The 19,943-nt window shown below is 39.7% G+C and overlaps 3 protein-coding genes and 1 long non-coding RNA gene across 4 annotated transcripts; 1 reads left to right on the top strand and 3 right to left on the bottom strand.

Annotated features, from left to right (window-relative positions):
- The first annotated feature begins 2,126 nt into the window (after positions 1-2,126).
- LOC116718319 (uncharacterized) lies at positions 2,127-3,480 on the top strand. The gene is made up of 2 exons (XR_004338912.1): positions 2,127-2,262; positions 2,350-3,480. It is a non-coding gene; the product is annotated as an uncharacterized LOC116718319 (long non-coding RNA).
- Positions 3,481-8,635: 5,155 nt separating this feature from the next.
- LOC116718431 (normal mucosa of esophagus-specific gene 1 protein-like) lies at positions 8,636-10,070 on the bottom strand. Its single transcript, XM_032560340.1, has 5 exons — positions 9,929-10,070; positions 9,752-9,812; positions 9,566-9,654; positions 9,410-9,470; positions 8,636-9,173 (listed from the first exon to the last, which is right to left on the bottom strand). Exons 2-5 carry the CDS (start codon positions 9,788-9,790, stop codon positions 9,105-9,107), a joined length of 258 nt encoding a protein of 85 aa, XP_032416231.1. The 5' UTR covers positions 9,791-9,812; positions 9,929-10,070; the 3' UTR covers positions 8,636-9,104.
- A 1,086-nt stretch (positions 10,071-11,156) lies between these two features.
- Positions 11,157-12,333, bottom strand: LOC116718432 (normal mucosa of esophagus-specific gene 1 protein-like). Its single transcript, XM_032560342.1, has 4 exons — positions 11,928-12,333; positions 11,761-11,849; positions 11,613-11,673; positions 11,157-11,450 (listed from the first exon to the last, which is right to left on the bottom strand). The coding sequence occupies exons 1-4, from the start codon at positions 11,964-11,966 to the stop codon at positions 11,382-11,384; spliced, it is 258 nt and encodes an 85-aa protein (XP_032416233.1). The 5' UTR covers positions 11,967-12,333; the 3' UTR covers positions 11,157-11,381.
- Positions 12,334-13,587: 1,254 nt separating this feature from the next.
- Positions 13,588-18,970, bottom strand: afg2b (AFG2 AAA ATPase homolog B). The gene is made up of 10 exons (XM_032560336.1): positions 18,056-18,970; positions 17,787-17,972; positions 16,827-17,111; positions 16,542-16,727; positions 15,892-16,050; positions 14,795-15,004; positions 14,467-14,694; positions 14,243-14,377; positions 13,878-14,003; positions 13,588-13,776 (listed from the first exon to the last, which is right to left on the bottom strand). The coding sequence occupies exons 1-10, from the start codon at positions 18,647-18,649 to the stop codon at positions 13,639-13,641; spliced, it is 2,247 nt and encodes a 748-aa protein (XP_032416227.1). The 5' UTR covers positions 18,650-18,970; the 3' UTR covers positions 13,588-13,638.
- Positions 18,971-19,943: the final 973 nt, after the last annotated feature.

The raw sequence follows: 19,943 nt of genomic DNA, 5'->3' as shown, positions 1-19,943 counted from the left end.
TAGTTGGGGATTTGTTGTTTGCTGCTGAGCAAAATCATTTTGTGGCTAAAACAAACATTATTTTTACATCAACTTCTAAGTTATGTGAAACTTCTGTTAAAATCATTTGAAGGCATAAAATCAGCCCAGTTCCAATCCACATTCTCAGGTGAGAAAGACTCACCTGGTATAAATTAAATGTTTAGCTATTTTAGTTACGCTTAAGAAAAATTAATTTAATCAAAGAATGTCATGAATATGTGTGTAGAACTGCACCGATTTCAGTTTTCTGGCCGATCCCCGGATCTACAAAGAGCCTGACCTGCCGATTTTAATATTGGCTGATATGAATTTTTTTTGTCTGAAATGTCGCTAAATATAGCAAGAAAGTCGCTGAGTTGGCAACATTGGGATGAATATTGTTAACTGTAAACATGCAGACCTGACCAGGTGGGCCGGTCTGTCAGTCAAACCTCTCACTGTGGAGCAGAAGAGGACAGAGGCTGATTTTAAACCTTTGCTGACGAAGATAAGATCAGTGGATAAGATGGGCTTCATGTGTAAGTATCAGCCGATCACAATCCCCCAAAATTAAGGAAATTGGCGCCCAGAAATTAACTGGTCGATAAATCAGTTGGCCAATAAATATATCTTATTATGTATACAATGTAAACAGCACTGCCAGAGATGCAATAAGTTTATAGCAGGTGTGTGAATGATCTAATGATCAGATTGCTGATTGCAGCCAGTCCACATTATTACCAGAACTAGAGGGACCCAAACCCAAGTTTCACTTAGGGCCCCATGGAGGCTTGGGCCGGCCCTGCATTCATCCATTCATTCATCCATCCCTCCGCTTATTCGGGGTCGGGTTGCGGGGGTAGCAGCTTCAGAAGGGAGGCCCAGACTTCCCTCTCCCCAGCCACTTGTTTCAGCTCCTCTGGGGGAATCCCAAGGCGTTCCCAGGCCAGCTGAGAAACATCGTCTCTCCAGCGTGTCCTGGGTCTCAACAGGTCTTTTTTTTCTCTCCAGACATCTAGGTGGCATTTAACCAGATGCCCGAGCCACCTCAAATGGCTCCTCTTGACATGAAGGAGCAGCGACTCTACTCTGAGTCCCTCCTGGATGACCGAGCTTCTCACCCTATCTCTAAGGTAGAGCCCAGACACCCTGTGGAGAAAACCATGGAACAGTGTCAGTTTGCTGATACTGTTCTATGGAAATGTAAGGCAGTTCTGAAGAAAAAGTGTCTTCTAACTCGTATTTTTAAAGGTGTGTGGCTGGTCAGTGCAAGCCGCTTGTATCCGTGACCTCGTTCTTTTGGTCATGACCATAGAGCAGGAACTTAGATCGACCTGTAAATTGAGAGCTTCGCTTTTTGACTCAGCTCTCTCTTCACCACGACAGACCGGTACAGCACCCACTTCATTGCAGACGCTGCGCCAATCCGTCTCTCCCACTCCGTCTTTCCCTCATTCGTGAACTAGATCCCAAGATACTTAAACTCCTCCACTTGGGGCAGGACACCCTCCTCCCCTCCAACCCAGAGAAGTGGGTGGTTGTGGTTAATATCAAACAACGTTGTTAAGAAAAGTGGGTCTCAATGAAAGACATATCTGAAAGTTTGAGGCTCAGAGATTAAACGGTTATTGTAAAGGATAGCACAACCATTAGTTGGTTGAGGGGACATGAACTGTTTTACATCCATAAAAAAAGTTCATAAAAAGTCTGTAAAATGTCTTACAAAACTGCATTTTGTATAAACTGTGGTTGTTTATGTATTCTACTCATATTTTACTCAAAAGTGACTACAGCAAATCTGATCAGGCTTGGATGAAAGCATTTGATTGTTTTTTTTTTTTTAAACTTGTGGTTAATTTTTCCAACACTAGGGGTCGCGCATGTGCTGGTTTTATAAATGACAATGCTTGAAGCCGAAATGCGATTAAGTGCAGGAAGCAAAATCGGCTTTGAGCGAGTAATAAAATATACATTCACCGGCTCTTTATTAGGTACACCTGTTCTCATTAACAGGCGTACCTGTACTTTCTCATTAACACAAACAAATCAGCCAATCAGATGGCAGGGACTAGAAACACGGAGGTCAATCTGTGCATCAGTGTGGTGTAGGGTAGGAAATTCAGCAGACGACCTGGTCTAAGTATTTGAGAAACTGGTGGGACTATGTACATTTTCATGCCAAACCCTCTTTCAGCAGCAGTAGAAGATTATATTATTTTCATCAGTAGAATGAGAATGGTTTGAGATGAGGCAACAACCAAGGTATGCAAAATATAATCTCTGAACTCATGTCAACTTTGAAGCAGGTGGATTACAGCAGCAGGTGCCACACCTCTTTGCTTTTAACAGGAAACCGAGGCTACAATTGAAATTGCTACGATGGCATTTCAAGGTCAGCAGATCCTAGTTATATGAAGCACCTTTGGGAAGTGGTAGAACAAGACCTTTGCATCATGGATCTGTGGCGGAGAAATTTGTAGCAACAACTTGATGTTCTCCTGTCAACGAGGCCCAAGGTCTCTGAGGAAAGTTTGCTGATACTGTTCCATGGAAATGTAAGGCAGTCCTGAAGGAAAAAAGTGTCTTCAACCTCGTATTTTTAAAGGTGTGTGGCTGGTCAGTGCAAGTGCAGGTAGTCAAGTATCGAAAGGCCTATGAATTAGAGAAACTTTGTGATTTCTCTAAGTAATATGAATATACTTGAAGAGTACATCAGACTACATGAAAGAATTATCCTTTGATAGCTGCAACATTACCCACCAATCAAAGTTAATGTGTAAATATATAAAAAAGTTTATAATTGACAAGACAGTGTCAGCTTCCAGGCAACATAAGTGCTATAAAATTTTCAAACAGCGGTAAACTCTTTGTTTTAGGAGAAGGAAACAGTTTCCCTCCGTCTCCTCTGCCTTTCTGCCTCATCTAACACACAACTTGCTTTTATTCTGTCTGAGTAGGCTCCATCGAGCAGCACAAAATAACACTCAATAATATGACGTGAACAAACAGGTGAGGAAGTTTCATGTTTGATATTCAATTACAGCTAAAGTTAATGTTTTTCACTCGCTGGTCACATGACCTGTGGTGTCATGTGTGTGTGCAATAATGTCACGTACACATATTTCAAGGCACACGACTGCAGCGCCGAGCCCTTCCTGTCTCATTGTTTCCGTAAATAACTTGTCTGTCGAACATAGCTCGATAGATGAAACTGTGACAGCAGTAAAGCTCTCTGTGTCTGAGGCTTGTTTTCGCATTAGGAGCCATCGTAGCCTTGCAGCCATGCAGATGCCTGGGCAAGTCTGAGCTTGTCTACCCAAAGCCATCACTCATGAGGCAGCATGACAGGGCAAAAAAAGGTGGACAATTGTGTGGGGGTGACACTAAGACAGCAGCATCTCTAATGCAAGTGGAATCAGAAAAGGAGAAACACTTCCTGGTTGCAGAGCAGGAAATAAAAGCTCCACCTTTTTCTCTTTGCATGGTCTCCTTTTGTTTAATAAGTCATGAGACACCCGCTCAGCGTCATGGATATCCAGCTGGACTACAGGCTGTGGATGCCAGACACAGCCAAGGTCCACTTTCTATCACAGGCACTTTCTGATTATTCGCTCTCTGATATGAGCGTTGGGAGGACTGCCTCTCTGAAACATAATGCGAGCTCTGTTTGCCCATCCAGCCATAAACTAAGCAGATTAGTTGCTTAGCTTTTCTTCCTGGGTGGCGGTTATTACTTTACAGCCTGCCTTACTGGCACCATTTCCTGCTAACCACTGTCGTCTGAATGAAATATGGAGATCTGTGACAGAAGAATCAAAGTAACCGTCAGTGTTTAGTTCTTGTGTTTGGTATTGATCTTGAAAACAAACCAATCGGAGCAAATATCCATTCTCACTTTTTCAACATAATCATTCAGACGAGTCAGAGAGTTGATTCTTTCACCCTTTTTGCTGTCACTAACTAAGCAGTACAGACATCGCTGGCAAAACGACATTTTTTGCATTATTTTCTTTTAAAAGTAGGAAAAAACTCTGATTTATCCACATATCATATATGTAATATAATTTTTTAAAGAGGTCACAATAGACATAACATTGGTCCGGTGGTATATTTCAATCTTCAATGGAGAGCTTAACACTTGAATCGTGCACAAACAACTCACTAGATTTAAATAATAAGAAATTTGCTTTGTTAATTTCATGTTATTTAAAAGGAACTGTAAACTATCAGAATAAAATCTAAATGCATAAACTTATTTTTGAAGTAGTTTTTTCTAAGCAGAACCAAACAGAGCCCACCTATTTAGAGTTGCCTCTGATTAGTAGTAAATGAAACACTGATCAATATATTTGATGTGTATTAAAGATTTTGTTGATGACATTTGACTAAATGTAATGCTTATTGCTTATTGCACTGTGAATTGCCTTTTTGCTGAAATGGTGATGTACAAATAAACTTGGACTAAGGAAGGGGATAAACTTATACTTTATATTTTTTCTTTAGAGTAATTCAAAATGTACTTTTCTACTGAAATTCCAATAATCTCGTTTTTGAATACTTCACTCTAGAAACGATTCTAACATACAAGCCCAAAGAAAGATAAGTTGGAACAGAAAAATATAAGATTTTCTCTCGTAGTGCCGTGTGACTTAGCCAAATAAACATCAAACTTGATAAATATTACTTTCAACAGCAATCCACATTTGAAACTAATTTGCATATAGAACCAATTTTCTATTAAGTCTTATTCATTTTCAGCTTAATTTAACTTCAGTTTGTTCAATCTAAACAAATAAGAGCTCAAACACAGAGAGCACACATTTACCTGCATGTATGATTGGAGGACGACAGGAAGATGAAAAATGAAGACTTAAAAAAAAAGAAGACAGGTGAGCATTATTTGTTCTATCCACTAAAATAAAAAAAATGCCCTGCCACATATAAATGTGGTACAATTTTTTGCAACGTGCTTTCTGCCAATATTAAATTTTGCATTAAGTTTTTATTTTTTTATTTTTAGCATGATCCCTACCTTTATTTGCAAGGAAACTCACTGCCTAAATCCCAGTTATGTATGTAGGTCATTCCTGCAGAGGGAGGTTCTGTGCCTCAGATGTGAACAAGATAAAAATAAGTTTCCATCAGTTAATCTGGGAGCAGCTCGACTTTTCCTAAAAACAAGTGGGAGTGTTTTCTTGCTGCTTGTTGATGTGCTTGCTGAGAGACGCTGCAAAGTACACAACTCGACGCAATCTCTGTGGCCACATGCAAGCTCAGGTTATTTGAGGGATTGCTGTAAAGTCAATGACTTGTTGCAAAAGCAGGACTTCTTTAGAAAGAAAACATTTTGCAAACTTAATTTGATTGTAGTTTTGGATTAGATATTTATAGGAATTAGTCTGCCATGCACATTACATATACTAAGGCAGAGTTTTTTTACATAAAGGATATCTCAAGATGACAACGTTGCTAGAATAGTGAGAACAGCAGAAAGCAACACCCGGCACCTAAGTACGCACCTCTTTGGGTCATGGTCCAACCAAACCTCACAAACAGCACCACACCAAGGTCATGGCCGCTGGACAACCCTGGAGCCATCCACACACCTCCAGCACTTGCCAAACCAGCAAGGGTGCAGGGACAAGAACATAAGAATGCGTACCACGCCCCCTGCCCAGCCCCCTGCTCCCAGCCCAGTCCCCCACACTTCAACCTGTTGTGTTTGCCTGCTTGTCTGTGGTAATGTAAAATGTTCAGCTGTGTATTGGATATAGTAATGCTGAAAAACCACTCTGACAGTGCTCATCTTTTTTTTCTTCTTTCCAGTCTCTTGTGTCAAATTCCCTGCTAACCCTAACCCTTAACCTAACCCTACCCTACCCTTTTTAGGCCATGTTTTCTCCCTTTAAGAGTTTCTGTAATTGTCATTTATGATTTAGTTTTTCATATACTCCGTCAACCTGACATGTTCTTGCCATGTCAGGCTAAACGCGATTAAACTCCTCGAATGTATTTGCCCTTACACAAACAGCATAAAAATAAATAAAAGGGTGAAAATTGCTTGTGTTTTAGTCCCTTTCAGAGCAAACCGACTCACAGGCTTGTGTGGCATCCAGTTTCAAAACCTATTTATGGTCACAAACTCTTGAAGGAATAGTTGAATGTTATCACGTGTGCACCATCACTCTGAGGCTTTAACTGGCATACGGCTAGTTTAACCTCACAAAGCATCTGTAAAAGGGCAAAGAATGTTGCTCTGAGGAAACAACTGCTGGAATTAGTCCAAAAAAAAAGAAAAGGAAAATGAGTTTCCAGTTATTTATTCCTGAACACAGTGGGAATTTTTTTCTGCAGGACTGTATTGATCACGCCTCTTAAATGGCCACTGATATATTTGGATCTATCACTCACCAGAGCCAGATGTGTCGAAGCTGTTTGTTGATGCTGCCACTTTAAGCAACAAATCTACCTTCAGTCACATTTCCCCTAAAAAAAAAAAAGTAGGCATGCTTTTTTTTTGCTATTGTTTACTAGTAGCAAACATCAGTCGAGGAATCCTTTCAGATGCATGCAAGTATTTACGATACCTCTGCAGGAGATGCATGACTGATTAAAAAAATAACCAAGTGTTCACGTCCACTGTTTTGGGTAAACAGGTTCATTTTGATTTTCTGTTTTGGACAACAGGTGTCCTTCACAAAGACACTTGTACATTCAACTGTTTAATTACAAAGGCTGTTTGAGGAAATATTTTTATCTGTTTATATTAAAACGTGCTGTGTTGCTGTCGGCTTCCATGTTTTATTAAGGAAAAACATCCAGCTGTGGGTAACACCCATACTTTTTCCTGTTTTTGATGAGTCACTGTGACTGAAGCGGAAAAGGCTGCACCCCTTCACGGAAGTTTAACATTTCTGAACTAAGACACAGCAGAAGGGTTTGTGTGTACTGTAACTCCCACAGTTTACATGCAGTCATCATGAGTATGGATATTAATCTGAGGCATTTGTTGAGAAGTCATACAACCAAAAACCTATGGTGAACAGGCTTGAACATATCGACTGTCTGCAGAATCAGAACTAAACTGCCACCCGTGAATATATACATGCACCTTTGCTAAAATGTGGTTAAAAAGTAATGTCCCAGTACTTTTGGTAGCCACAAAAAACCCATTGCATAATTTTTGCTGGATATTTGACCTCTCTTTCTATTGAAAGTGCTAGAGTTAATTCAAAGAGGTTGGTTCGGGGTTTCAGGCATAAACTACAAATTTTCAATAAGGCTGAGTGCAGGGCAATCAACTTTCCTGAAGCTTAATGTTGGCCTGCTTTATTGCAAAACCAGTTTTGAGCGCTGCTTGGGATCAATTTCCTGTTAGAACGCCCTACTGTGAACATGTTTTAACCCTAATATGAAAGAAAATTGGTCAAAGCTTTTGGCCAGGACAAGCACAACAACAAAGTTCTGTCTGTCCAGGACATTTCATGCTTTACAAGAACTGAAGTGCAGAACCCCTGGGAAGTGTTTAGTCAGGAAAACACATTTTGCAAGACAATAAACTGTCTCAGAAATTGCCCTTATTCAAACCGCATAAAAAAAAAAGTCGTTTTGACAACACTTTCAATGTACATAATAACAATAATAACAACAACGATAAGGGCTCGTTAATGCAAGCATATTCAAAGATTAAGAAAAACTTTTAATTTCTAAATAATTGTAACACCGGAACTGAAAAACATTTGAAATATTCAAAATAAAATAATGAAACAATATAAAGAACAGTAATTAAAATGGATTATGAAGTCTTTGTAACCAAAACTGCATTTGAAATAATCATTTAGCTTAGACAGGAAAACCAGCCAAAGGTGGCAGGTAGTGCAAAGTCATTATTTCGTACTAGGTGTCAAATGTTTGGAGTGTTTCTCAAAATCCTGGCTTTTTCAAGTATATTAAAGGGCAGCGTCTCCTAGTGACTGTTGTCCAAATGAAAATCATTATGCTCATTTAATTTATCATGCGATTGACTTATTGCTTACTGTGGCATACTTAATCTTCAATCCCTCTGTCATTTGTCATTGTAGTTCCCCATTTCAAATTTATGACTCATCACATGATAGTTTCCTTCATGCTGTAGAGCAGGTAGAGGCACCAGCCACCAGCGTCAAGGTCAGGTGAGAGTTTTATCCCTGAACATCGTAAAGTGTGGTAGTGGTAGCATTATGCTGCAGGGTTGTTCCACTGCCTAACAGCATAATGAGTGAAGTTATCTCCTTAGTCATATTGACAGTTTGTCGACTATAACTCAATTCAAACGAAATCGACCAATTCTGATAAGACTATTAAATATTCTGACAGAATTCTGTTGATGGCTACGAAGCTCACATTTCTCTTCAACTTTCTAAGGGGCATTTAATTAAATATTGAATAGGTTGTATGCATTTGTTTGAAGCCGTAAATATAATGTTAACACCGAATTGCCAAGACAAATTCAGCAAAGAATTCAAAGTTGTGCATTTTTAAAATTTCTTTAGTTGTTTAATGAGTTCAACATGAACAGAACAGCATAAATCATAATTCCCCAAATTAAAATAACATTCCTGTCGAGAACTACTTCATAGTAACTTCTGACCAGAGCTGTAACTTTAGCTTTAATCACGAGTGCATTACATGAAAACAGAAACCATCTGGTCTTCTAAGCCACATAAAAGCTCAGCTTTATTGACAATATGCAGTACAGTACTCTGGGTTTGTGTTTTTTTTATATTTAGACAGCAATGAACATTCATATTGAAGGTATCTGACAGTTAAGACGAACCACAGCTGATAAAGTAAAAATTCCTCTCTCCCCCTCTGGTTAGCCAAAAAAACAAAAACAAATGACCCGACCTAATCTCAGACATTTCTTTTTCTGTCGATGTGGATAGATGTCCTTGTGTTGCCGCTACAGAGCAGGGTGAAACCCCACCAGTTGAGCAGAAGCATTTCCGCACACTGAGTGTCAAAGCGTCCTAGTTTGTGCAGAAAGGATTCTGCTAGACTGATGAGGGGGCCTGGCAAGTAGTCAAGACTCTACATCTTCAGAGATGATACTTGCTCTTCTTTCTTTATTTGGTCATGGACTTCACCATTTCCAGAGTTTCCACTGGTTTCCATTGCTGATTGATGGTGATTAGCTGCAGCAAAATGTTACAGAAAGAAAAAAAGAGAGGAGAGCCTTTGTTATAGGTATCTTTTGGCTCTGATGTCACAGAAGACGTTTGGTACAAGTGATAGTGACTCAGCACTATCTATCAGCAGCAGGGTAGAAGGCAGCGCTTGTTTACACGCCGCAATAAAGAGAACTGAAATCCTTATGAAAATGAATACAGCCGATAGAATCTTATAAAGCATAAATAAAATTAAAACACACCTTTTGGGGCTTTGATGGGTCCAGTCTTTCCCATGGTTCTGGGTTTTTAGTCTTGTTCAAACTGTGCAGCAAATTAAAACAACAGATTATACTCTTTCAGCTCTAGTTGATGTAATTTAATCAAACGCGAGTTAAAAAAAAGAGAGAAAAACTCACATCACATCGGATTTGGTGAACAGAAAGTAGAGGGAAGCAGATGTGGCTCCTGTTGCTGCGAACGCCATGAATCCCACCAGAGGGATCAGCTGAAACAGACACACAAGAAGCATAACAACCACATCTGATCGTCACTAGAAGCAGCCCGACTGCACAAATAAAATGAGTAAAAAGCAAACATCTTACCTCCTTCCTCTTCTTCAACAACTGGATGAATCCAGACATGTTTCCAAAATACTCCGAACACCTGCAGAGAAAATAGTTTGGTTTTCACTTGTTGTTGTTTACATCCTCAGTCTGAGTCTCTACTTTCCTAAAGGAAGAGGCGATGTCCCAAAGGCAGCTCAGTGCAACATGTCTTACCTGCTGCTTTAGAGCTTCCTGAAGTCTCTGAGTCCTGCACAGCAGGAGACAAACAGATGTAGGATGGGGCGGGAGGGTTTACGAGGTGACAGGCACGTAGACGCATGATGCTTCCTCTATTGTAATGTACAACTGAAGGGCAAAGCATCTATTTGGTCATGATAGATACAAAATACCAGTGTGCAGGGCCCTCTAGTGGCCACACTTGAAAGCTGAAAGATACAGTAGCTCTACAGACGATTGTTAAAAACAGCAAAAATCATGTCATGGCAAATGCTATGAGACAACAAAATGACACAATAAAAGTTACATAAAAGTAACATTTATTTTAAAACTGATTTGTTTATAGCCTGACATAGGAGAACACTGCTGTTACTCAGGGATACACCGGTAAGTGAACATTAGCAGACATATGAAAATCACACCGGCTAAGTTCATTAGTAGACTTCAGCTTTCTATTGTTTTCATTTCAAGTAACAATTTAAACTATAATCTCTTATATCAGATACAACGAATATAGAAAGTAGAGTTTTTAAACTAGATTCTGACACATCAGAATGAAGCGATGTAATGAGAAAATAAAATACTTAAAGAAAAACTTCTTGAGCTTTAGTTATTTCATTTACTTTCAAAAAACATGAAAGAAACTCAAATATATCTGTACAGATCTCTTGTGATTTTTAAAGACTCACTCAGGAATAATTATTTTTGAACATAAGAGGTTAGTCATTTCTTTTGTCATGAAATACAGGATATTTGTTTCACATCTCTTGAAACCCTTTTGACTACTAAAATAACAACGATGTCTAACCAGCACAATCATTTAATATATATTTTTTTAAGTCAGTGACTGGAAAACGTGTCCCAATCGCTGACTTGAAAAAATGAATCAGTAAAAATAAAAATGCTCCTACCTCCATGACCACCCTGTGAACCAACACGGAGTTCCCGACTCCAGGAGGTCCCACACCTCTGGGACAGGGCACCACCAGCTTGTGTATTAAAATCCTTCAGGTTTATTGCAAACTCCTCATGGATACAAACATGAAGAATGGAAAAACAAAACAACAATGCAATTTCCCCCCAGGTTTTGTGTTTAAACGGAAAAACCAAAGAACAAACTATACTCTGGATTATGATGACTAACGTATATAGAAACTTCTGACCAGAGTTGTAACTTTAGCTTTAGTCATGAGAGAATTATATGAAGACAGAAACCATCCTCTCCTCTAAGCCACATAAAAGCTCGGCTTTATTGAAAATATACTGCGCAATAGTCGGGGGTTATATCTTTTTATATTCAGACAGCAACACATATTTTATTATATTTGAGGCATCTGACAGTAAAATTAACAGTTAAAGTAAAAAAAATAATAATAATAATCAGCTCTCAAGCTGTGGTCAGCCAAAAATAACAAAAAACAACTTCAGAAATCATGCTTGCGCCTCTTTCTTATTTGGTCATGGACTTCACCATTTCCAGAGTCTCCACTGGTTCCCACTTCTGATTGATGGTGACAAACTGCAGCAAAATGTTAGGAAAAAAAAGACACTTCATTTAAGGTATTTACCACTTTTACCATAAATATTTGGAGGACTGACTCTGATGTCACAGTGACAGTGAGGCAGCACATATCAGAAATTGGGTGGAAGGCAATGCTTGTTAACAAAAATTGAAATACACCTTTTGAGGTTTTGATGGGTCCACTCGTTCCCAAGGTTCTGGATTTGAAGTCCTGTTCAAACTACACAGCAAATTTAAACAGTAGACTATAATGATTCAGCTCTAATTGACAAAATTCCATCAAAAAGAGTTTAAAAAAACAACTCACATCACATCATTCTTGTGGAACAGAAAATAGATGGCAACTGATGATGATCCTGTTGCAGCAAAAGCCATGAATCCCACAATAGGAATCAACTGAAACAAGAAACATTCCAACCACACCTGATCAAGCAGTTCGAGCCTTGCCAAAAGTGTAAAAAGCAAACATCTTACCTCCTTCTTCTTCATCAACAACTGGAAGAATCCGGACATTTTGTCAAAATACTCAAAACACCTATAGAGAAAATAGCCTGGTTTTCACTTGCTGGGTTATGTACTTTCCTTACAACATGCGTCAGCCAACTATAGAATGCCGTTTGTAAAGTCACACAATAAAAAATTAACAGCAATAATTTGCTGTTTTTGGCCTGTTAGAGAAAAAAATGTGGGTGTTAATATTTCAGCAAGCCATTCCAACATTTATAATTGTAAAAGTTGCAAACTAAATATTTAATTCGCAAGCTATGCACTTAGTTCCAAAGTAAATACTTATTTTCCAAACCAACAATGTTTTCAAACTAACAAATATTTAACATATTCAGGTTGCTAGCTAAATACTTAGCTAATATGCAAATTGGCTTATCGGTAAGCGGAAGTGAAATATCAAAATAAAAGCTCGGGTTTTTGTGTCTCAAAACTCCGGTGATGGCGGACTTGAACAGGCACGTTGTTTTCATTATGACTAGTTAAGTACAGCAAAATTATTGCTTTTTTTTTTTTTTTTTTTTTTTTTTTTACTGTGTAACTTTACAGCGCCCCATAGCTACCGGATAATAAGGTCTCCATAGATTTGCTTTTCTTAACTGAAAATACTTTATAAACGTTTTTTGTAACTGAAATACAGCAAAAAAGGAAAAATACGACTAGCTAATAAGCACATCCTAAAGCTACGTACTCAAAAAAAAATATGTACACTGTTGCACACATCATCAATCACAAAAAAACCACACCTGCGTGAGGGCAACCCAAACAGGTAAATACTTACTAGAAGAAAGTTTTCCAAAATACAAAGCTTTCAGATAAGAGCTCGTGAGCGTTTACTTTCTCCTAACTGCCTAAATTCTCGTTGTCAAGGTTACCGGAGAACATTTCAAAGACAGTTTGCTGACAACAGCGCTCACTCGGTCATATTTCTAGAAATACAATTTGACCAAATCCGATACAAAGTAAATAATATATAGGTTATCGCTGATACCGCTTAAACCGATTGTATTCAGAAGAAAACAAACTTTTTGAGTGCAAACAGTACAAATGTATGAAAACGTATTCTCAAATTGAAAATGTATTGATATTTGCCATTACAATTCTTGCATTTCTTGAGGAAATTCAAGTAATTTACTAAACACATAGAAGAGAAACCAAACAAAAGTATGAAGCTCATCACAACAGCATTGATCTAATACAAATACCCACTTTGAAAATTATGGTATTATTTAGATCAAAACGCCCAGACGTACCCAAATCATTTTAACCTTTCATAGCATGAATTTAATGATACTATTTGCTACCCATGAACTTATTTTCCAACTTATTAATGTAACTTATTTTCATTATAAATAAATTTACTAAGGCATCACAGTTGTCATAATCTGGATGGACCATTTGGTTTTCTAAAAGAAATGTAGGGCTGAGAGAGAGGATTTATGAGGTAAATGGAAAGTATATGGTTCTTTCTGTATTGTAATGTATAGCTGAAGGACAAAACATCTATTTGATAATTATAGATGCTCCAGTGGTCAGACTTTAAAGCTGAAATACAGTTGAACATATGATTGTTAAAAATAGCCTAAATCATGTCATTGGCAAGCTTATGAGATAAAAAAAAAACAGACAATAGAAGTTACATAACATTTATTTTAAAACTGATATTTTGTATAAAAATACATCACTGGTGAGGTATTAAATATGAACTAATCTGCTGAGCAGTGAGAGAAGGACTCATTCTGCTGATGGAACGAAGGAAATGTGTCTGCTGGATGGATGAAGCTTCCATGTTCTCCTCCAGCAATGCCAGCAGAGCAGCCTAAAAAGCAAAAAAAAAATAAAAATAAAAAATTACATATATAAATATATCTTTGTTGGTATGTTTGTTAATTGTCAACAAACCACTTTGGACACACTTACTTCCTTACACAGGTTTTCCAGGTCAGCTCCAGAGTAAAGCTTTGTCTTCGAAGCCAGCTCCTCCAGACAGACGTGTGAATCCACAGGCATAGACTTTGTGCAAACTTTTAGGATGGCGAGTCGAGCCTTAACATGGGCAACAAAAATCAATGCACCACGAGACTTAACATTAAAAGACTCAGTTGCTGTTATGCATTACTGTGTAAAAATTATTCTCTCTCTCTTTGCTGCTTTATGTTAAAACAGCCTAAGTCCAAAGACAGAGAGTTTGAAATGGCCTTTAGAGAAAAAAAAAAACGATGCATAACTATGATTAAATTTAACAACGTAATGTAGAATAAGCACTCTACAAAGTAAAATCAAACCTGCAGATCAGGGGGTGGAACGTAAATGATGTGGTCCAGCCTGCCGGGTCGGAGGAGGGCGCTGTCGATACAGCTGGGTCTGTTTGTGGCAGCTACAACCATCACATCTTTGTTACAAACCTCCTGACAGTCCAGCTGTTAAAAGAAATTTAAAAAAAACCCCAGCTTATTATTAAAGTCAGGGTGTGAAGATGAGAAGTTGTGTGATGTCAGCAACATGTGACCTCGTCATCTGTGCGACTCTGCTCCACTCCCTCTGCCTGCAGAACCTTATCTGCTCCCCTCCTCTCCACCGTCTTCAGGCCGATCCCGTCCATCTCATTCAGCAGCACAGAGAGCAGCCGGGTCTGCACGCTGTTAGGGGTCCCGACGTCGGACCGCGACCCGATCAACGAGTCGATCTCGTCGAGGAACAGAACGCAGGGAGCGCAGGCGCGGGCCTGCCGGAACAGCTGCACGTGAAAAGACAGATGCAATGGTTTGAAAGACGCAACAAAGAAGAAATAAAAATGATCTGGTCTCTGCGTATTTCAGAAAACTAATAGAAGGTACCTGAGCTAAAGCTTTCTCAGAGTCTCCGACGTACGGAGAGTACAGGTCGGCGCCGCTGACGGACAGGAAGGCACAGCGGGACGAGGTGGCAGCAGCTTTGACAAGCGTCGTCTTTGCACATCCTGGAGGTCCGTACAGGAGGACGCCGCGCGGCCGACACAACCCCAGACGGACAAATGCCTCAGGGTGTCTCATAGGCCACTCAATGCTCTGTGGTAGAGAATTAAAGAGAAAAATCACTTAGCTATGCTTTGCATGGAAACATGCCATCATACTTTTCCTTTTTAGCTCTAGAAATCCAGCCCCACTGCTCAGTCAGCCTTAGTGGTGGAAATTTATCATATTGTTTATCATATCAATTTACCATAATACATTTCTTATCAGGGCTGCACAGTGGCGATCCTGGGTTCAATTCCTGGCCAGGGTCTTTCTGCATGGAGTTTGCATGTTCTCCCTGTGCATGCGTGGGTTCTCTCCGGGTTCTCCGGTTTCCTCCCACAGTCCAAAAACATGACTGTCAGGTTAATTGGTCTCTCTAAATTCTCCCTAGGTGTGAGTGTGTGTGTGCATGGTTGTTTGTCCTGTATGTCTCTGTGTTGCCCTGCGACAGACTGGCGACCTGTCCAGGGTGACCCCGCCTCTCACCCAGAACGTTAGCTGGAGATAGGCACCAGCAACCCTTACGACCCCACTAGGGCCAAGGGTGTTAAAAAATGGATGGATGGATGAAATTTCTTATCATAATAAGATTTTTGGTTTATTCTAATCATAAATTTCAGTTATTGATGGTAAATAAACAAAAAACCAACAGTGTGATCCGGAATGTTAGTTTTTCTATTTTCTCCACTGTTCTACAAGTGACGTGCATCAATAAATATCAGTAAATTTAAATATGATTAAATACACATACTTTGTGCAGTGTAGTGATATAAATCACATTTATATAAGTAAGTAGCATCCTGAATAAGCCTATTTCAAGAACAATATTTATGCTTGTGGCACTATGATTGCTAAGCCCTCCAGTCACAGCCATACGGTTAGTAATAAAGAAGTAATAAATAGATTATGATTTTAAAAAAAAATTGTTATCACCCTACCTGTCTTAGTTTGGTTTTGACTTCCTCCAGGCCTCCGATTTGCTCCCAAAGCACCGGGGAGATCTCCGTCCTGCCCAGGCTGCCTCTCAGGCAGGATGGGCCCACCAACTTCAGGGCCTCTTGGAAGTGCTTCATATCCACCACCTGCTCCCCTGAACCCTGCAGGCAACAATGTCAATGAATCACAGAACACTAAACTCATAAACTGGTCCTGATCCAAAACAAGTTGGATAAAAACAAAGATTTGACGTTTTGTCTGCACATAACAAGGTCCTACAAACTATGTCCCACGATTCAAGAGCTTTCACAGCAATAATTCTTAGTAGTCAGTGTCGGTCTGACTTCATCACTCTCTCACAGTGTTGCAAAGTTGTTTAGGTTTCTTCAAAACATTCCTTCAGTTTAGTGAGTTTTACATGCATTTGTGTTTGCACTGCTCTCTTACGGTACCACCGTAAGATTTCAGCCACTGCTGAGGTCTGGACATTGACTGGACCGTTCCAGTAAATTGATTCTTTTCATTTTCAGCCACTCTGTTTTAGGTTTGCTGCTGTGCTCAGTGTCACTAAAGCCGTTGCCGGTAAGCTGCAACTATTATATCTGGGCAAATAATAAATTTAAAAATGATCACTTATTTTCTCTGCATCTACCTTTACGTTCTCCCTCAAAGCGTGCATGGCAGCCTCCCTGCACAGTGCACTCAGGTCTGCTCCGACGTATCCTGTCGTTATCTGAGCAAGCTCTGCAATGCTCACGGTGGGGCCCACGGGCATTCTCTCACACAGAACAGACAGGATGGCCTTTCTCTGCAGCAGTGTTGGCGCACCGATGATCACCTTTTAAAGAGGACAAACACAAGGTTTACTGGTTTTGCTTTGCATGTAGCAGCTGTCGTTCACACTACATACAGGGCTATATCAAATAAAACGCTGCACCTCTTTGTCAAACCTCCCAGGCCTACGCAGCGCCGGGTCTAAACTGTCCGGCCTGTTGGTGGCTCCTACGATGAGGAAGCGGTCGGACCGACTCATCCCATCCATCAGCGTGAGAAGCTGAGCCACCAGCCGGTTCTCCGGCGCCAAGGAGCCGCTTCTCTTTGGAAACAGAGAGTCCAGCTCGTCCAAAAACAACACGCAGGGGCCCTCTTCTGCTGCAGACCGGGCACGCTCAAACACAGCCCGCAGCGTCTCCTCGCTCTCACCCGGCCGTGACCCGACAACCTGACAAAGGAGACCGCTGCGGTTACTCAGCTGCACTTATGCACCACATGTTGATCTCATGCTATTCTCACAACCAATAACCTTGAATGCCATTGATTCATGTTGTCTATAAACATTTATTTAAAAATGATTTGGGACAAAAACATCAGAGAAAACAGGAAAGTCATACCAGCTAAATTTATTTGTAGTCTTCTAGTGCTCATTACAAGGAATATTCACCTTTTTACTGTTATCATTTCAAAAAACACCACAAGTAAAACTATAATCTATTTGATATCGGATGAGGTGAATATAGAAAGTGGCGTTTGACTCAAACTATATTTGACAAATCAGAATGAAGGGATGTAATGAGAAAATGAAAGAAGCAGCTTTTAGTTAGTTTTGTTTTTATTATTTTCATAAAACATGAAAGAAACTGAAATACACCTGTACAGTTGAGTTGAGTTTATTTTGAAGACTCGCTCAGGAATAGTTATTCTTTGACAACATAATAGTTTAGCCATTTACTTTGTCTTGAAACAGACAAACAGAAAATGCAGGATATTTGATTTGTATCTCTTGAAACGTTTTTGAGAACCAAAACGACAACCAAGTCATTTCCAATTAAAACGTTTCCCAGTCACTGACTTCACAAAATTACTCACTAAAAATGAAAATGTGTATAGCAGCTCCTACCTCTGGTCCTCTGACCACCACCAGGCTGGCTCCCACCTCCATGACCACCCTGCGGACCAACACGGTCTTCCCAACTCCAGGAGGCCCCACCAGGAGCACACCTCTGGGGCAGGACATCCCCAGCGAGGTCAGGGTGTTGGGATACAGGAGGGGCAGCTGCAGCATCTCTCTCAGGGATGCACTCACCTGCAGTAGAAGAAAAGCACACATGTTGGAGTCAACCCTGTAGATTAGTACCACAGGTGTGATAACAGCAAGTAGAAACTGACCTCGTCCAGTCCTCCCAGCGGGGGTGTGTGCTGGTCCTGCAGTCGACTCTTGTAATGCTGGACTGTCTGGATCTCAGCTATCTCCAAACCAGTTTTAGAGGTGATGACTCCAGCAGCTGCAGACTTTGGACTGATGCCGTGAACAGCAACATATCTGATATCTATATTAAAATCCTCCAGGTTTATTACAAACTCTTTATGGGCATAAACACCCGCCAGCATGTCCTTCACAAGCTCATGAACAAGGCTAGAGTTTGTGTTTTTCTTAAAATCAAGACTCCGGACCACCACAGTTACTTTAACACTCTTCAGTTTGGTGCAGGGTGCGGGACTGAGCTGAGCCGTGTCCAAGCTCAGGTGTGCGGGGAGCCCAGAAACCAAGCTGGGAGTGAAACATTTCAGGTCCATCTGCAGGAAGCCCTCCGCCAGGTCGGGACGGGGCCAGGCGGTGCACAGGCAGCTTCCCCCGGGAAGAGACACCAGCAGAGGGGAGCCCAGTCTTAGACCCAACGACGACATCAGACCCGGGCCCAGCCTGCATCTCTGAGAACCCCGGTCAGAGGAATCCACCGATAGCAGCCTAAGAGACTCCATTGTCCATTAAAACCCGATAATGACACATTGACAGCGAGATTTAAACAGAGCCTCACATGCAGCGCGCACTTAGCTTATATACCACAAAAACTTCATTTAACAGCATCCATTAGTGTTAAGTAGAAGCTGAATTAAACTCACATACTAGGTAACGCTGTACACCAACCAGCTGCGTCTTAAATAAGAAAATGGCTGCTACATTTAATAAGCTAAAGCGATTATTACATTAGCTGAGCTGTAATGTGTTTACAAAATTGGCGTGGTGGCTGTTAAAAAGAGATGGCCAACAAAAACCTTTTAATGCGTGTTACGTCGGTCGGCGTTTCACCTGTTAAAAACGCGCGTGCAGGGATTCTACGGCTACCGCACAAGCTCAAACATCGTTTCAGCGAAGTCGACCCACCGCTATTTTGTACGAGCTAGTTATATCGGGCATATATTATGAGGCTAAAAAGAAGACTGAAAATAAATATTGGCTTGAAAAATATAACTGTAACTGAAAACATGAGCATTGACTCTGAAATAAATGTATTGAAAATTTTTGTTTTGAACGATAAACAAAAATTCATGGTGAAAAAAGATGAATTGAAACTAACTATATGCATTTTTAGCGAAACTAAGTCATTAGTGACTTAATATGTATGTATTAAATATGTATTAAATTAATTACTTGTTTAGTAAAACTGTGGCTCTCTTTCAGAGATCCTTATTGAAAAGACCCCAAATTATATAACTGCATATATATAAACTACACAAGCAAATCTGGTCTTCTATTCTGTATTTCATGTAAGTTTTCAAATAGATGGAACGTGGAATCTAAATTGCAGTTATGTTTGATGAAGGAAAACAAATAGCTATTCAGATTTCCAAATAATAATACACCACTCTTTTAAGATAAGAGTTCATTAGTGTACTCAACATAATAGCAAACCAAGCAAAATAATAACTCCACTACAGGTCTTACAAAAGACGGAAAAATAAATATAATATAATATAATATAATATAATATAATATAATATAATATAATATAATATAATATATTTTTGTGTTTATATACAGCTTGATGTGAAAGGAAAAAGTTATTGTAGTCCAACACATTCTGAGTTTAAGTTTTTGTTCTCTAGCACTTTGTTGCCATCTAGTGCACAGAAAAGAAAATACATTGAATCTAGATAATTGTGTGTTGAACTTTGAAATGTAAAGCTAATGTCATATGCAAATATCAAATTGAGAGGAAGTATGCGTGGTACATGTTTACATTATAATTATTAATGAGTCGTGGTGTCAACTGTT

This window comes from Xiphophorus hellerii, chromosome 4 (assembly GCF_003331165.1).
Source record: "Xiphophorus hellerii strain 12219 chromosome 4, Xiphophorus_hellerii-4.1, whole genome shotgun sequence".
Lineage (NCBI taxonomy): Eukaryota > Metazoa > Chordata > Actinopteri > Cyprinodontiformes > Poeciliidae > Xiphophorus > Xiphophorus hellerii.
This window is presented reverse-complemented; position numbering and strand designations above follow the sequence as displayed.

What these genes read in the sequence shown, in the direction of transcription:
- LOC116718431 (XM_032560340.1), bottom strand. Translation starts at nt 9,790, where the DNA reads ATGTCTGGATTCATCCAGTTGTTGAAGAAGAGGAAGGAG. An exon ending in TGTTGAAGAAGAGGAAGGAG is followed by an intron (nt 9,655 to 9,751) that starts GTAAGATGTTTG and finishes TGTCTGTTTCAG; the next exon opens with CTGATCCCTCTGGTGGGATT. An exon ending in ACCCATCAAAGCCCCAAAAG is followed by an intron (nt 9,174 to 9,409) that starts GTGTGTTTTAAT and finishes ATTTTGCTGCAG; the next exon opens with CTAATCACCATCAATCAGCA.
- LOC116718432 (XM_032560342.1), bottom strand. Translation starts at nt 11,966, where the DNA reads ATGTCCGGATTCTTCCAGTTGTTGATGAAGAAGAAGGAG. An exon ending in TTCCACAAGAATGATGTGAT is followed by an intron (nt 11,674 to 11,760) that starts GTGAGTTGTTTT and finishes TTTGCTGTGTAG; the next exon opens with TTTGAACAGGACTTCAAATC. An exon ending in ACCCATCAAAACCTCAAAAG is followed by an intron (nt 11,451 to 11,612) that starts GTGTATTTCAAT and finishes ATTTTGCTGCAG; the next exon opens with TTTGTCACCATCAATCAGAA.
- afg2b (XM_032560336.1), bottom strand. Translation starts at nt 18,649, where the DNA reads ATGGAGTCTCTTAGGCTGCTATCGGTGGATTCCTCTGACCGGGGTTCT. An exon ending in TCAAAACCAAACTAAGACAG is followed by an intron (nt 15,005 to 15,891) that starts GTAGGGTGATAA and finishes TCTCTACCACAG; the next exon opens with AGCATTGAGTGGCCTATGAG. An exon ending in CTGAGAAAGCTTTAGCTCAG is followed by an intron (nt 14,695 to 14,794) that starts GTACCTTCTATT and finishes TTTCACGTGCAG; the next exon opens with CTGTTCCGGCAGGCCCGCGC.